Source organism: Rhineura floridana, chromosome 4 (genome assembly GCF_030035675.1).
Source record: "Rhineura floridana isolate rRhiFlo1 chromosome 4, rRhiFlo1.hap2, whole genome shotgun sequence".
In the NCBI taxonomy this organism is placed as follows: Eukaryota; Metazoa; Chordata; class Lepidosauria; order Squamata; family Rhineuridae; genus Rhineura; species Rhineura floridana.
The window spans coordinates 66,681,481-66,699,496 of record NC_084483.1 but is presented as its reverse complement, the minus strand read 5'-3'; the positions used below and the strand labels follow the sequence as shown (position 1 = coordinate 66,699,496).

The following is an 18,016-nucleotide window of genomic DNA, read 5'->3' as shown; positions in this document are numbered from 1 at the left end:
ATCTTCCCTTGATTTAAAAGGGGGGGACGGGCTCTGGCCTGCAGGTCCCCCAATATCACCTGCTCCACAGGCTCTTCTCAGGCGGGAGGGTGTTCAGCACTGGGCAGTCTCTGCTTGAGGAGAATTTTGAAAGTGCACATTGGGCAAGCTGGCAGCTGACCCAAGGCATCTCCTCAGGCCACTGACCCACAGACAAAGCCAGCTGGGGCCTCAGGTTGATTTGGCTGCTGGTGGTCAATGGCTCTTGACAGACAAAAAGAGGCTTCCTACTCTGCTGCGGGGGGCTTTGCACGCACACTGAGAGGTTTAACTTCCAGAGTCTTGAGTGGAGGCAACTCAATGCTGAAAAAAGACTAGAAACTTGTTAGCAGAGTTAGGTTTGGGATCAAGAGCAGACCCAGCGCTGATGTGTGTGTGTGTGTGTGTATGTGTGTGTGTGTGAGAGAGAGAGAGAGAGAGTGAGAGAGAGAGAGACTTTCCCTGTGAAGTAGCAGACTTTTACGCTGCAGCAGTAACTGAGGATTCAGAGTTAGTAAAATAAGGAACAGCTTGCTTCATTGAAGGAAATACACAATAGATAGGAAAGGGATTCTAGTTCTAGTAAACTACCTGCATTGGAGGTTCATGGACCTGACACGGCCTTTGCCCTCATGCTGCAGGTGAGAAAGACAAAGCAAAGACATCTCTTCTCTTCAAGAGACAGCGAAGAAGCAGGAAGGAGAGAGTTGGAAGGTGTGGTCAGCATTCCTAAGAGGTATCAGTTTTCAGGAAGGAAGATGAGCATATGACCAAAGGAAAGGCACAGCCTAGCAACCTGGAGGTCTCCTCTCTGTCTCCCTCCAGACATGGAAACACCCAAATCGAGTTGCATTTCCACAATTCCAACACAAGTGATGCTTAAAATGGAAACTGTGATTTATCAGGGACAGGGATTAGGAAACAGACATTGTTCCTGGGGAACCTGGCCTGGTTTTCCCTGCCTTCCATCTGCAAGATTATTTCTTTATTTTAAGACCCACTCTGCACCCACCTGTTCCCGGGGCTGCCAGCTTTCTTTGGGTGGCAGCCAGAAATTCAAGACGTAGAACTTTCATTGTCACAGAGATGAGGGGACGGGCCTGTTCACCTGCTGAAGTTCCATACACACACAAACCCAGCTGGAAAAATCACATGGCAACCTCATCCTGCTATACATTTTGCTTATTTAAACATTTGGTTTTCAACAATCTAAGGAGCAGTGGCAGACATGGAACCACCAGCTTTCCACAATCAGAAAAGGAAGAGGGGGGGCAGGGTGTGAGAGTGTGTGTGATGGAATTTCCTCCCCCAAAGTGTGGTGATGGCCAGAGACCTCTCTCTCTCTCTCTCAGGCCTCTCTCTCTCTCTCTCTCAGGCCTCTCTCTCTCTCTCTCTCTGGCCTCTCAGGCCTCTCTCTCTCTCAGGCCTCTCTTCTCTCAGGCCTCTCTCTCTCTCTCTCTCAGCCCCCCCTCTCTCTCAGGCCTCTCTCTCTCTGGCCTCAGGCCTCTCTCTCTCTCTCTGGCCTCTCAGGCCTCTCTCTCTCTCTCTGGCCTCTCAGGCCTCTCTCTCTCTCAGGCCTCTCTTCTCTCAGGTCTCTCTCTCTGTCTCTCAGCCCCCCCCTCTCTCTCTCTCTCAGGCCTCTCTCTCTCTCAGGCCTCTCTCTCTCTCTCTGAGGCCTCTCTCTCTCTCTCTCTCTCTCTGCAATCAGCTGCAGTCCAACCTGCTCCAGCTCCTGCCACCCGCAGCCTTCTGCTTCCAAACGAGATTCCAAACTGCTCTATCGGCCGCGATGCAAACCGCAGTCAGAAACGCCCATCGCGGCTGCTCCTCCCACCCAGCAGCCATGCGTGTCAATCATGCATGCGTGCCTGAGGGGGACGTCCAAAAGCCGGAGATCAGCCTCTTCGCACCAAATATGGCTGGAGGCCGGAGACGGCCCACTTTTGCTGGAGACTCCGGCAGAAAACCGGAGACCTGGCAACCCTAAACTGGAAGGAAATGATGCAGCAGAGATTTTCCCTACCAGTTTTAAACATACTTTTCAGGATAGTTTTATGTGAAACTGCTGAAAGAGCTGCTCTAACAATGGAGTTCCTCAGTTTTTCATACTGCATATCCCAAAATATATCTTGGTTCCTTGCCTGATTAGGTGTCAACCATACAGATTTCTAGACCCCCTGAGGCTTAGTTGTTAAGGCCTTTATAAGAGACTTACAATTCCTTCTCCATCAAGGCATTTCGTAAGGTGTTAGCCAGGCCAATAAAACAAAAAACATTTCTTACATATGTAAATGTTTGACATACTGGATGTGCAGTTTAACTTTTGGTGATGCTTTTAATATATGTTCAGTACTTTGCATCCTAATACAGGAAGGCATACTGAGAGAATGCTGTTAAGTAAGGTTTTAATCTGATCTAACAGAACAGACAATAAATCCAATTAGTATAGGCTCAAATTAGAAAAGCTGCATAATCACAATTACCTTTCCAACCTGCTGCTAGTTTATACTTTCCTGCTTATCTCTGCTCTTATTTTACCATTTTAAAACATCAGAATGGAAATAAACATTTGTACTAATTGCCCGTAACTAGTTCCTGTGTGCTTTGTGTATTAAGTTGAAGATCAGACACCAACAGAAAATGGGAAGGTATTAAATGAAAAGTTTGCTGTGGTTTGGTGCTGACTCAATGCTTATAACCATGGCTGGCCTGAAACATAGTGGCTTGATTTGCACATCAGGCTGAGCACAAACCATGGCTTAGCACAAACATCAAGGCTCCCAGAGAAGAGATTGAAGCCATTTTGCTCCTCGCTGGTCATTCTGCTGCTGCACTGAGCTAAGCCATGATTTGTGTTGTCTAAACCCAGACTCATGGTTTAGCTTTCCCAAACAAACTACAAGCTGTAAACAGTAGATCAAACAATGGTAATAGCTCATGGTTAGTCTGGAGAGAGGTAAACTGGGCTTGGATGACACGGCAAGCCAAGCTATAGCTTAGCTCAGCACAGCAGCAGAACAACTGAGGAGTAGCAATGAGCCTGTGATCTCTTCCCCTAAAGCCCACATATTTGCATGTTCATGCCAACCCAGGGTTTAGTTTATCATGATGTGTGAACCAGGCCACTTTCTTGCTTTCCCTCTTACTCAGTTTGCACATAACGCTAAGTCAAACCATGGCTTAGCCCTGGGTAGTGCAGCAGCAGGAGGACCGGGAGAGGAGCACAGCTTCCGCAATCTCCTTCCCAGGAATCCTGAATCCACATTTTTGCTTGCTCATACTAAGCTACCCCTTGGTTTACTATTATGTGTGAACCAGATCATCATGCAAACCCCTGTAGTGTAAAGAGGTTCATAAACATGCAATCTGTCAAGAGTTCTACATAAGGAGCACCCTGTGTAGAAGGCCTGATATTTCAAGCAGCTTCTGTTAGATACTGTCAAGTAGGAAGAAGAAATGGCTGCATGGAGTTTGACCTCACTTTCTGTGGAAGCAGCATGGCTTGATGCCCAGAATGAAAATTGCAGCCACTTTGTTCCTAACCTGTTCCTGCTGCTGCTGTGCTAGCAGGAGCTAAGCCATGATTTGGCTTAGTCTTACGACTGAACCCAGGCTTGTGGCTCTCTCCCCCAAAACAAACAAAGCTGTAAGCCAAGAGTCCAGGTTTGCATTTAATGCTAAGGCAAGCCATATGTTAGCAGGAGCAGGAAAGGAGTGATGCAGCCATAATTTTTGTTCCAGGCATCAGCACAACTTATTTGTTTATGTTTAGCCATAGTTAGGCTTAGTGTTACATGCAAACCAGGCCACTGTGAGCAAGCTAGTTCAAATTTTTATTTATTTAGCACTGGAATGTAGCCATATGACTTGTGCACATTTGAGAAACATCATTGTAGTTACTCTGCATTCCAAGTATCTTTACAAGATGCTTGGAAATTCATGGTAGTTGGTATATGTTCATTATTTCTGACCTCTATTGTTGATATATTTTATTATAGGCCTTGGCTTCTCCAATGAGAAGAAAATCAGGAAATAATTGTGAAAATAGTGCATCAGCGGATTTGATTTCAAAACAAAAGTATTATACATGGATATTATTAGCGTGAACGTACAGCAGTTTTGGCTTTTAAAACATGTCTGGCACTAGTCTGTAAGCAGCTCCTGAGGGATGCCTGCAAATAACCCTTTCTATCACCACATGTGTTGGATAAGATGTTTATTAGTTGGATGCGATCTGAGAAGTGGAAGACAGGGAACTTAATTTCTTTTGTGACCTTCACTTCAGTTTTTGGACTTGTACTATATGCCCTTTATAAATGTTTAGGTTGCTTACATTAATAAGATGAAAAACAGATAAAATAAGCAAATGATATTAATTTTTCATATCTTTACAGATAACTTTTCTCATATTACTGTAGCCTTACATTAATATTATTTGCCCTCACATTCCATCTTGTGCTCTGAAATTAAATGAAACTCTGTAAATATGATACATAAATGTGACTCTGCCATCTGTATATAGCCTACCAAGGCTTTTATTAGAACAGACCTTCAGCCTGACCAGTTGTACAGCTTTCAGTCTGGCACGTGTGTATGTAACAAACACATATACATCCATACACATGTACACACATACATATATATGTTTCCCAGATTGTACCTGATAATACATAATAGCAGCAGCTACCTTGGAAGTGAGAGACTATACCATAATTATGAAACAGAAAATTGATATTGGAACAATGATAAGATTAGTTTCATTTGCAAATTCTTGACACGGTAGACTCCAGGCCACCAAATCAAATGCTGCTATTTGTTAGATTTATGAGATATACCTGTGCTCCCCAACGAGTATAATCTTTTCTAGGCTAGTAATTGTATAAGCTTTGTATTACATTTCAACTTCACATCTGGAACCTTGTTGCACATATAAAGCAAATAACCCCAAGTGTAATGTTACTTGGAGGATGATGTTCTCACTGGTGAGTTTTACAATGGCTTGTGATATGTAGAAATATTTATTGTTGAACATGATTTTCTGGATGCAAAAGTGCAAACTTTCTCCACAAAATATGGCAAGTCTACAAATCTGTTTCTTACTGTGTAACATATATGGGTATATGTGGCCTTGGCAGGTAGTTTTCTCTGCTTTGTTTAATAGAAACATGTTCGAAAGTGATCTCCAAATGTTCTTCTTAAAGCAACTTAGAAGTCAAGCTTTTTTAGTACCTCAGGAAACAATCCCTCAGGTGCTGGAATCATTTTTGTGGGGCTCCACAGCTTCCCTTGTCAGGTTGCCAATAGCAACAGTCTCTCTCCTTGCGCTCCATTTCAAGCAGCCTCCCCTTTTCTTTGCTTTAGGAGGGCAAAATCAGCACCAAAGACTTGCAGCTTTTACCTTCTGCTCTTCAACAGCTCTGCAAAAAATGAAACTTGCACAGAGGGTTTGGGGGAAAGGCAGGGCCTTGTTTTTACATCATGCAGAAATGATTCCACCCCAGCTTTCAGTCACAGTATATTACAGTCTTATACTGCAGAGTTTAAATTCTTGCTCCCGTAAGAATGGTCTGTCATCCCTTTGCTCCCTCAAAATACTTTTCTGGGCCCTAGCACTGCATGTAGCCCCCTGCTTAATTTCATGAAGCCCTTGGCCTAATTTCAAAACATCTCTACAATCAGTTCAGACCTTCAGCAAGAATGATCTGTCCCTCCCCTGTCAATATGCTGGATGTGGAGATTATACTTAAAGTGCTTATTGCTATGAGAACTCTAAATTCTGCATAGATACTTTGCTAAAGATACCACAGATTGGCTTTATCAGTGATGGGCTTCTAATTGCAGAATTCCCTTTAGATTAAGGTGTGTTTGAGTTCATACTTTCAGGCCTTTTGAAACTGTTGCAAAGACCTTATTTGGCATGCAGGAATTTCATAGCTAAGGATAAGCAACTAGGACATTGTGTGTCAGAATACTAAGCGGCAACTGCTTCTCTTAAACATTGATATTTAGAATATTGAATATTTAAATGTGGTTGTTTTAAACTGTCCTGCACTCCTTGTGGATGGGTGGGTAAAACCCTGAAATAAGTAAAATATACTCTTCTCTTGAATATTTACTGAAGAGGAGAGAGAGGCCCCACATTGGGAGTTCAGAATCAGAATCAAGTTTTATTACGGCCAAAGACCAATATAAAAGTAAAACAAACATCATAAAACAATTATTAAGATAGGGACATTCAAATTTAAAACACTAATCAGGAATTAGTTTCCAGATCTAAATAAAATATTCATTATTCATTCATTATTCATTATTATTTGTTATAATATAAGGCTAAATATTATAAGAATACAAATCATAATATTAATATAGAATAAAGCATATTAATTAAAATTGCTAAAACTCATCCCGAGAATTTAAAAGTAAACAAGGAGAGCCAAAGAGAACTTAATTTCGAGAGTCATTTACCCGGATCCTCCTAGATAAAATTGCAATTACACAAAATTTAGCAACTTTCTCTGTAATAAATTGTTGATGATCTCCAAGTAGATATTCCAAACGCTTATCCTCACTTCTACCAGGTATAAGGTCTAGGATAGGTTTAATTATTTGATTTCTGGAATCATGGTAGTAAGAGCAACGTAGTAGGACATGGGCAATAGTTTCTACCTCGTCCTCACCGCAGGGACATTTCCTGTCACAATATGGGATTTTATTATATCTGCCATCAAGGAGCATTGATGGCAGTATATTCATTCTTGCGAGGGAAAATGCTCTGCGGTGACTGGGAATGGTGAGATTGGACAAATATGGCATTGGGGATAAAAAACTTGGGTTATGTCTATGTTTCCTGACTTGCATTAGGTGGTGTTGGTAATCAATATCTTTAATTCTTTGTGAGATATTCATCTTGGCTTTTAAATAGCCCATTTCTTGGATCGCAGGGATAGAAAAGCCCAGATTCTGAATTTTATCTATTATCAACTTCTCCCAAGGAGATTGAAAATTATCTTGAAGAATTTGGGGAGAAAGCCCAGTGGGATCAAATTTCAATTTCAGCCAAGTGGAAATTCTCAAAGTCCAGATCTTAGATTCTATAGTTGGTAATCCAGCCTCGAGTCTAAGAATAAAGCTAGGAATACACTTAGGGACCGCAAATATAGTCCTCAAAAAAGAATTTTGTAACGATTCCAAAGCAGAAAAGTTCTCATGGGTGGTGACTTGTATTCCATAGAGTAGTTGAGAAATTACTTTAGCAGTGAATACTTTAATTGCTGGAATAATAAGCTGTCCCCCTTTATTGAAAAAATATGATAACAGGGCTTTCAGCGTTTTTTTAGCATTCGAGATCGTTGCCTTGATCTGCATTTGCCATGATCCAGTAGATTGGAATGTTAAGCCTAGATACATGACAGTATTTATTTGTTCAATTGAGTGACCCTTAATTCACATTGGGAGTTAAATTATTATCAAGGCAGTTCTCCATTTTCATTCAAATATAACCTTATTTTGTTCCTCCCTTTCATTCTTCTCTCCTATTACAGCAAACAAACTTAAAAGAAACAAGGTGAGTATTTGCATGTTTGAAAATTCTGAGTTTCAAATGGCAAGCTGAGCCATATTTCAACATGTTACCTAATCCAGAACCACTGTTCGTAGATGGTGTGACAGTGGGGAAGCAGATTTCAGGAAAGAGGGTTGCATGCTCCAGACTTGAAGAATGTCACACACCAACTGGTGTTTGCATTTTGTCCCTTTGTTGTTGGCAGGCTGCAAAAATCTCTGGTCTTGAAAAACATTCACCACCAGTGGTTCCAAAAAAACTTCATGTATGGGTAACACATCTTTCCGAGATCACCAAGGCCTAGTCCAGAACCTGTTTTCAATACCATGGCGAAGACCATGGCGAAGACCTGGGACATGTGAAATGCTAACGAGCATTTTGTGCAATGTGTCTTTCCCATATTACCAACTCTGTATAGCTCACTCCTACATGTAAGAGCATGGCTTTATGGTCAGAGGCAGTGGCTTCATGATGACATGCTCAAGCTTAAGCCCAGAACCATTCTCTAAAACTAGCTGCTACTTAACATAATTTTAACTCTGTGGCAGCACAACTTTAGAATAGCTACATGGTAAAGTTGTATTGATCAATGGAAAGGTGTCTTGATCTGATGGGTTTTTCTTTTTTCTTTTCTTTTCTTTTCTTTTCTAAACTAGATACTCCCAGAAAATATATCCCCAGCTTACTCCTTTTCCTTAAATTGCTGACGAAAGGAAATACAAACCACATTTCCAATGTGCATTCTTTTATATTGAAAATCACTAGATTTTCAAACTAAATAAATTAAATATGTGTCTGCACATACAGCAGCCTTGCTAGCAGCCATAATCAATAATATGGCTCATTATTGCATATCTCAAACATTGTACCACACTAGTACATACACTGTGTATGTTTAATGAATTGTTTATGTGCATCTTTAAAGAATTGTGAGTTTAAAAAATTTAAAGTATTGTAACAAGACATTAAAAATGGAGCATTAAGATGCCATCTTTATGGCATTATTTTAAAAGAATCCACGCTGTCACATGGAATTTTAATTATTGTGCTGCAGTTCTGTCTCTTCATAGATGAATCCACTGTGGATAGGAGAGTTATCACTGGGTTTTTATCTAATTTGGATTAACCTTGACTAATCATTAGTTAGTAATTTTTAAACCTGCACATTTGTAAGAAGAGACTTGGAACTGTGTACATATGCAGATAGATTTGGAGGGCAAAAAGTTAAATGCTTTCTTTTGGTACTTGGAAAGTATTGCAGAGTCCCAAATAGTTTCCATAGTCTGTAATTTTTGCTGTCTAGCTACATCTCAGAAACAGCAGGTTTATCTTTAGCAAATACTTCAGGTATTGAATGGATGCTTATTAAAAAAACTAGCTTCACCTCTGTATTTTAAATTTCATCTATTGATATTTTTACAATGCTATCCTTTGCATGTATATTCATAAGAAGACTCATTAGCCTTGTTCATACATCATGGTATGTCAAACTATGGCTTACTGCGGCTATATGAATGTGCTGGCTCCCAGAGAAGAGTTCACTTCTGAGGGTGGTGGAATGTCCAAGAAGGCTCCATATTCTGATCTTAACACCCAAGAGGGTCTGTAGGGAAGGAGGCGGTCTCTCAGATATTTGGGACTTAAGTCGTTTAGGGCTTTAAACACTAGTGAGAATACTTTAGATTGAGTCTGGAAACGAACAGACAACCACTGTAACTGTTTTAGAACAGGGGTTCTAAAACCCATTCCAGCCAGTAATCTGGGTGCTGCATTTTGGTCTAGTTGAAGTTTCCAAGTCATCTTCAATGGCAGCCTCATGGAGAGCGCATTGCCTTGTTCAAAAGAAGGGGCTGTCTCAAGTGAAATATATTCTACTTTACCTCTAAGTAGGGTGAGAAACCATTGGCCCTCCAGATATTGTTGGACAACAACTCCCATCAACCCTGGACCATTGGGAGTTGGGAGTCCAACTATATCTATTGTTGATAGATATTACTGATTGATAGATATTATTGATTTCTATAATGTTTTCCTCTGAGAAGCTCTCAGAGAGAAATCCATTGCCACCTGGCCCTCTGTTTTGTCAATCTTAGACACAAAAGAGGTACATTCCTGGCACAGTAGGATCTGGCCATGGTTGCACATACATTAATTACACTGTGGCTGGCCTACTGTAAAGGGTTTTACCTGGGGCTGTCCCTGAAGATCCCCTGTAAATTTCAAGTGCTGCAGACTGCCACTGCTAAAATTCTGATTCTGATTTTGGATCATGTGACCCTATTTTAAATTGTTTTTAATGTTGTATTTTAAAATTGTGTAACCACCCTGGGACCTTTGGGTGAAGAGCAGGTAATTGATGATGATGATGATGTGTATTATCAGTAGTATCAAAACTATTTTGCATTTTCAGGAGGTATCAGTTCTAAATCAGTGTCAGGTGTGTAGATTATTATATATATTAGAATTTAGAGTGGTAGAGAATATGTATAGTGTATGGCAGTGACAGTGTTATTGTAGTTAGTGAAAAGAAGTCCATAGAAATCCATGACAGACTTGCCAGTGTTTTGCATAATCTAGAATTACAATTGATGAGGGTAAAAAACATCCTGATTGTAGCTGTAGTCTCTCCAAAGGCAGTGTGCTTTCTCATTTGTTCCCCCTCTTTTGTGACATAGAGCTAAATTGTAAAGTACTTTGTGCCAACTATAGCTGGCCAGTAAGATCACTTTGTTTAGCAAAGAAAAAAACTGTTGAAAATTTTACATTTTGTTCTGGTCAGAATAAAATTAAAGAAACACTCTTCCTGGACTTCTCAGTTGAACATTATTGGGTTGGATCCAAACATTTTGTTCTGTGAATGTAAAAAAATTAGTTCATGAAAGGCGTCTTTCTGTGAGCAAAACTTTGCTTCTGTGATTGGAAGCTCCTTCCATTCAAACAACAAAACCTTTGGATTCAACCCATTATTTTTGGATAATTCTACAAAAAATACTTTGTTTTTTACATGGATCTCCCCCTCCCACCCCAAATGTTTTGTACACTTTTAATGATAAATTTATCCTCCTTTGTTTAATCTAATTGTGAAACTTATCTTTTATCAGGCTTTGGATGTCAGATATCCCACAAACTATACTTATTCCGGTTTTCTACTCTGTAACTTTAATCTAAACACTACAGCAGTTGCAGCAATGGTTGTAAACCTGGCTAATATTTGAAAATCTGAAGTATTTTCCACTATAGAAAGTACAAAAAAAAATCTCAGCCTCTGTAACATGTGCGACTGTTATTAATGCAGAAAAGTGGAAAAGAGCGATTTTAATATTAAATGTATGTTTCGACCAATTAAAGTTATACCTTGTTATAACCCAAACACATTTTATGTCTTGTGTGAAAATGGCCTGAAAGAAGGAAATTTAGATGGTTGTTACAATTTTTTCCCCTGACCCTGAAGTTCAACACCTTGAACCAAAAAGTCTCATATCTGGGCAAAAGAAATCAAGGACAGACTTTTAATTTTTTTTACAAAGTGGATTAAGAACAAAAGCATTGATCTGGAAGGTTCCCCCCTCCCACTTCCTTTTGAGGTACTAGGAGATACAGGTTTGGATCCAGACTAAATTAGTTGCATTTAAATCCTATTGAGATAAATGGGACAAGTTAGTCATTAAGTGACTTGCCCAATCGATTTCAGTGGGAGCTAAATTAGTCTAAATCCACCCCGTTATCCTTTGTTTTGTATGCTGTATTCTTGGAAAGACTGTTGGAAGATTTTTGTCTTTGAGCTCAATAATCTATCTTGCTTTAAACCTTAACCAACCATAATTGGCAGATTTTTATGTATTTTTTGCTAATTTTGAACATGAAATTAATCTTGATGCTTATATTAGGAAAAATATTTTATAAAATAAGATTGAATATGTGGCTTTGGAAAAAAACATAAGTAGGTGGTTGTGCTGCAGATGGTTCTGTACAATTTATAGTTGCATGCTTCTAGTGATTTACGAATGTTATACAAGTCACCTTTGAATAGTTGGATAATAATTGGTTAATCAGTATTTGTTTACTAGAAGAAATTCACAAGTATTTTTCTTTAGCTGCTGACCAATTCTAATTTGTGTACCATGTAGGTGGCTTGGAATATACGAAGCCCACACATTGACCAATTCAGTCTTATGGGAAGTAGAACTGGAAAAGAATAGTTGGATTAGAGAAAGAACATAATTGCAATGGTCTTTTTCAGAAAAGTGCATATGTCAAGAATTGCTATATTAAAATGATGCTTTTAAAAGGACAAGAAATGGCAGTGGGGATATGTTTAGTAGTATTTTTTACAAACCCAGTGTAATATATATGTAGTTGGTCTCTAACAGGGCCAAAGCTAGGTTTGAGGAGGCACTAGGCAAGATGCCTTCTGAGGAAATCCTTCACCAACCTGATGGGCTTTCTGCATCACCTTAGCGTCTCTCTAGGTTACAGGTGGTGGTGGGCAGCAGGCCTTGGGTTGTGTTCAACATAGCACTAAGGCAAACATTCTGTCAGTGCAAGGATTTCTCCTTGCAAAATGGAATGTTCTCCCTGTCCTTCTGCAACATACACCCTAACTCTGTTCTGGGGTTTCCTCCAACACTCTGGATCAGATTGCAGTATGGTGTGGGAGGGCATGGAGGGAGCAGAGGGATAAGTGTTGTTGTACAAGTGGAAATTGTTCCACTTGCACAATTATTTGGTTGAATACCACCCACCCCCTTTTGCCATTTTTATTATAGCAGCAGGTATGCTGCGAAGCACTGGCCAAGGTTGCAGCTCCCACCAACTACTTGTCATCAGATGGCCTTGGCATAACAGGACCCAGAGGCATCCTGACAGGCTAAATTTGGTTATAATTTGTAAAATACTGCTCTTGTGCAAACTTTGCTGAAAATGGAAATGAAAAGAGAAATTTCTGGGATGCAACCTTTGTCATATATTCTCTCATTTGTCTGTGGGCTTTACTATACTGCATTCCCTGGGATCCTCTTTGTTTGGAATTGGGATATATATTGAACGCTTCCAGTCTGTGGGCCATTGTTTACTTTTCCATATTTCTTGAAAGATTTTTGTCAAAATTTGGACAGATTCAGTCTCAGTAGCTTGTAGCAACTCTATTGGTATGTCATCTATTCCTGGTGATTTGTTTCTTCCAAGTATTTAAAGTGCAGCTTTCACCTCACGTTCTAAAATTCCTGGTTCTTCATCAAACAGTTCTTCTGTGAATGAATCTGTCATCCTGTCATCTCTTTTATAGAGTTCTTCAGTGTATTGCTTCCATCTTCCTTTTATTTCATCTTGGTCAGTCAGTGTGTTCCCCTGTTGATTATTCAACATCCCTACTCTTGGTTTAAATTTCCCTTTCTCTAATGTTTTGGAGTAGAGCTCTTGTTCTTCGCTTTTTGTTGTCCTCTTCTATTTCTATACAATAACTATTGTAATAGTTCTCTTTGTCCCTATGTACTAGTCGCTGTATTGTTGTATTTAGGGTTCTGACCATGTTTCTATCTCTTGCTTTTGCTTTCCTTATCTCTTTAACCATTTTAAGAGTTTTGTCAGTGATCCATTGAGGTCTTTCTCTCTTTTTAACTAGAGGTATTGTCTTTTTGCATTCTGCCCTGATAATGTCTCTTACTTCACTCCATAGTTCTTCTGGTTCTCTGTCAACTAAGTTTAAAGCCTCAAACCTGTTCCTTATTTGATCTTTATATTCTTCTGGGATGTTATTTAAATTGTATTTTGGCATTTTGACTGCTTTGTTGTTCTTTAGCTTTACTCTGATTTTCCATACAACCAGTTCATGACCTGTACCGCAGTCTGCTCCTGGTCTTGTTTTTGCAGAAAGTATGGAACTTCTCCATCTTCTGCTACCAATTATATAATCAATTTGATTCCTATATTGACCATTTGGTGATGTCCACGTGTTTAGTCTTCTTTTTGGTTGTCCAAAAAATGTGTTGGCAAGAAACAAATTATTGGCTTCACAGAATTCAATAAGTCTTTCTCCTGCTTCATTTCTGTCTCCTAAGCCCCATTTCTCCACAATTCCTAGTTCTTCTCTGTTCGCTACTTTTGCATTCCAGTCCCCCATGGTTATCATCATATCTTGTTTTGGTGTGTGATCAATTTCCTCCTGTACTTCTGTGTAAAATCTCTCCAATTCCTCTTCTGCATTTGCCATTGGAGCATAGATTTGGATGATAGTTGTGTTAATAGGTTTCCCATCTAATCTCATTGATATTACTCACTCAGACCTTGCATTGTAGCTCCTAATTTCTTTTGCTACATCACTTCTCACTATTAAAGCAACCCCATTTCTTCTTAAGTTCTCATTTCCTGCATAAAATATTTTGTAGTGGTCTGATTGAAAATGTCCCATTCTTGTCCATTTTAATTCACTCATGCCAAGTAATCTTGATACGTTCCATTTCTTGCTTGACAGTTTCTAACTTTTGCTGGTTCATGCTTCCCACATTCCATGTTCTATTGTGTAAGTTGTACAACTCCAGACTCTCTTATTGCATCTGTGCGTCTGGGCTTCCTTTCGGCTTTGACCCAGCTGTGTCATTAGTTACAGCGCTAGTCGTACTTGTCCTTTGTTCTTCCATATACAGTATGTAGATTTAAAACCTGTCTGGAGCTGGCTGAAAGAAATGAACACTTGACATACAAACTCTAGTGATATGTGGAAAAATGTTCATCTCTGAGATGAAAATTGTTTAATAACACAATTTGGCTGCCTGCGGTGCGAACTTTTATCATACTGTGTAAGTTAAAATTTACTTTTCTAAAAAGCAATATTTCTTTGCTTACGAAAACGGCTTAATAATTTTAGAACCTGAAATTTTCACATTCTCTCATTTTTCAACATTTAGTCTTCTTTGGGACACTTGGAAAAAACAAAGTCAAAATATAAGAAAACTACTTTAACATTCTAGATGTTTTATGATAACATGACTGCTTTTATTAGTTGCCTTGCCACAGCAGCCTCAAGCCAATAGCTTAATCCAAAATGATGATTTTTTAAAAAATGTATCCTGCTTGAGATCATTAGTCTTCAGCAACATACAAAGGTTGTGACCTTACTTAAGGTGGATCTCACCAGCAGGCTAGTCTTCTCAAAAAGAAGAAAAAGAGAGAGAGAGAGAAACATCATCATCATTGTTACTCTTAACGTTATTATTTCTATCTACATCAAGTTTTTCCATATTTTCTATTCCCAGGGCCCACTTAAGAGAGATGAAAATTACAGAGGCCCACCAGTCACAAAATGGTGGCAGATGGAGGCAGAGTTTGGCATACTCTGCTGGCAGTTACTGACAACATTTTCCATCTTTGGAAATTGCTAAGTTCTTTGCCACAGTGTTTTTGGTGTGGCAAGGAGTTTCATAGACCAAGTTTCATGAAGCTAGGTACAGACATTTGTTCTGGAGGTATTGTGACAGCCTCTTAGTTTTAGCCAGAATTTGTTGAACCAGAGCCTTGTTTTATGTTTTCCCCTTCCCAACCTTACATGTCTCTCGAAAGTATTTTTACCCATCTCCTGTCATTTCTTTTCTCATTCTCCTTTCACACTCAACTTGTATCTTGTCCCCCCCCAAAACCTGCCAGTTTATTTCATCCCTTCCCTCTTGTCTTTTTACATTCACTTCCTCCTGTAAGTGCTTTCTTTTCTTATTTCATTCTATTCTCATTTTTTGTGAATTATTGTGATTAATAATAAAGATTAACCTCCTATATCTCTAATTTCCTTGAACGCTTCCTCCGTTTTCCCCTTAGAGGAGAGAGACCTTCCTTATTGCCACCCTCCAATTTCTTGGCCTTCTTTATTCAGCATGCAAGGAGTTCCTGGTGCTGGCTTTCGTCCAACCAATAGGCTGTGGGACAGCTAGGGGGAGGGGGCAGGCACCTTAGGATACACTGGGCAGGCTGTGGCACTGAGGCCATCTGGTCCCAGCTCTCTATCTGAGAAACTCTGATCTACATTATTTTAAGAGAGCCCATGTTCCAGACTGGGTTAAATCCTACAACTGGAAATGTTGAAAACCACTGAATTAAAGGTCTTAAGGTTTAGGGGTGCTCCAGACCGTCCTCATTTTACAGGAGGGATTCAAGCGCATACCAGAACTTAGGTTCATGTTGATTTGTTGCCCCAATGCAACAAATCCACTTTAAAAAAGAAGTTGACTTTTTGCTGGTTGAGGCAAAACACGAGGAGGAAATGCATTGAAAAGTGTGCAATGAACAAATGACGAATGGGAAGATACATGAACACCCCACAACCAAATCAGGATAAATGCAGGTTGAATACTCATTTTTGTATAACCTCTTCATAAACAAATCAGAACAAATGCTCAATAAACTGGAAATAATACATCTGTGTAAGCAAATTGGGGTGAATGACGGAAGGTGTGCCCGGCTGCTCCTGGCCGCCGTAAGCAGGCGTTGCTTTTTTTTTTTTTTTTTTAGGCCTGTTATTTTTAGTGGGAATCGAGAGCTGTTGCTGGTAAGGACACCAGACGCTAAAGAGTAAATAGCAGTCTCTTCTATCCTGCAACAGAGGCTGGGGGAAAAGTGGGGGCAACGATCTCCTCACCCCATAGCTTGGAAGCCCCTTTGGAAATTCCCCCTGCAGGCCCGCACCTGTGAGCGCTGTCTCTAGCAGAATGTAGCCAAGAGAAAGCCCAGGCTGCTAATCCTTCTGGCTCACCTTCTGTGGGCACCGAGACGAGGAAGACTGGGCCTGTGATGCTGCTTAGACATAAGCCACGAGCTGTAGCCACTGCCTCTTCACTAACCCCGCCTTCTCTGTCTCTTTAGGCCGGGGTAGCCAACGTGGCGCCCTCCATATGTTGTTGGACTACAGCTCCCATCATCCCTGACCATTGGCCATACTGGCTGGGGCTGATGGAAGTTGAAGTTGAGCAGCATTTGGAGAGCGCCATATTGGCCATCTGCTATAGAGATTTGGAAGGAGCAGCTCCCTCATCCTTTCATTCACCTTCTGTCTCCCTTCCACAGCGCAACTATGAGGCAGAAGTGATGGCTAACAGGACCCCCCACTTTTCTCTCCCTTCCTCAGAGGCTCTGGATGGACCAATTAGCCCCAATCTTTCCAGCTGCACTATATAAGGTGAGAGGATAGGCAAGAAGGCAGAGGCTCCCCAAAGGAGACAGCAGATGAGCAATCAGAGGCAGGGACAACTATCACTTGGCTCCATCCTTGCTGCTGAGGAAAAGAAATGCTAAGCTATAGTGTGAAGACTATGGCTGCTCCTAGCTGCAAGGAACAGCCATTGCCTTCAATCTCTCTCTCTCTGGCATAGCAGAAGAGTATTTTGTTTGCTGAGCTAAATCCCCAGCACTGTGGCCAAGGTCAGCTTCATGTTTGAGTGGGCCTTCGGCACAGTGCCACCAGTGGTTCCCTGTCACCAATGTGGGTTACCAACACACATCAGGCACTCACTAGCATTGTTGCTGGCTACCAGGCACCACCACTTGGGAACCACTATCTTTGCATGTAACACCAAGGACCTACTTCATGTGCTTTGGTAGTTCTGTGATCATTTTCCCAGCATCTGTTGTTTTCTTTAAAAGCAACTCCAGAGTGCCCCTGGTAGGGTGCCCAGGGTCAGCCATGTTACTGAGGATGGAGGAAGTTTAGCCCCTTACTATTTCCCCCACTTAAACTTCTTCCCCAAGTCTGATATTAGCTACAGAGGGAACACAGATACAAGATGGCTGCCTGCCTTCCCCTGTCTCTGTCACTCTTAACATCTTGTGGGGGAGCAATTGGGATGGGCACGCTGGCAAGGGTAGCATTAAAAAACCCTCTTCCCCCAGCACCATGAACCCATATAAAAAGACTATGTAAAAGACATCAGGAGATCTGATCACATGTCTCTTCACATATACCTTACACCACGTGTCACCAACATGGTGGTCACAGATGCCACTTTGCCCACCAGTACCTCCTGTGGCACCCATGAAAAGTTATGGGAAATATCTTCCTGCTCAGTTCTTCTTTGCACTAGATTAGCTTCTCCTTCATTGATAACATCCTCACTCCATTCTGAGCAGAGGGGTATGCAAAGAGTCTCTGAGTCGGTGTGGTGGTGGCGATGTAAGTGCCTATTCCCATTGTTAGGAGACAATACCTGCACCATTTTGTGGTCCTGCCTCTTTTTCTGCTCCTTTAAATATAGACGGCTAATTTGTGTTGTGCTAAGCTCCACAGCAGCCATTTTGTGTCATGCAATGCCCTCGTAACAGCCATTTTGTAACTTGTATCCTGGTTATCGGGGGGATTAATATTGCCCTATTGTCATGGACAGATCATGCACTGGTGAGGTTTGGACCAGTTAGATGGGTCCACCCCAGAGACTGATGAAATTTGAGGGAATTCCTGAA

The 18,016-nt window shown here is 40.7% G+C and overlaps 1 protein-coding gene across 3 annotated transcripts in view; it reads left to right on the top strand.

Moving 5' to 3' along the window:
• Nucleotides 1-18,016, top strand: part of ME1 (malic enzyme 1) — a 219,431-nt gene that overhangs the window by 18,209 nt on the left and 183,206 nt on the right. Inside the window, exon 2 of one of the 3 annotated variants that reach the window (XM_061623241.1) lies at nucleotides 16,628-16,739. The exons of the other annotated variants lie outside the window; for them this stretch is intronic. Within the exon in view, the coding sequence (XP_061479225.1) occupies nucleotides 16,698-16,739 (42 nt within the window). The 5' untranslated portion in view covers nucleotides 16,628-16,697. The remainder of the gene's footprint in view (nucleotides 1-16,627; nucleotides 16,740-18,016) is intronic. 3 annotated transcript variants of the gene reach the window in all.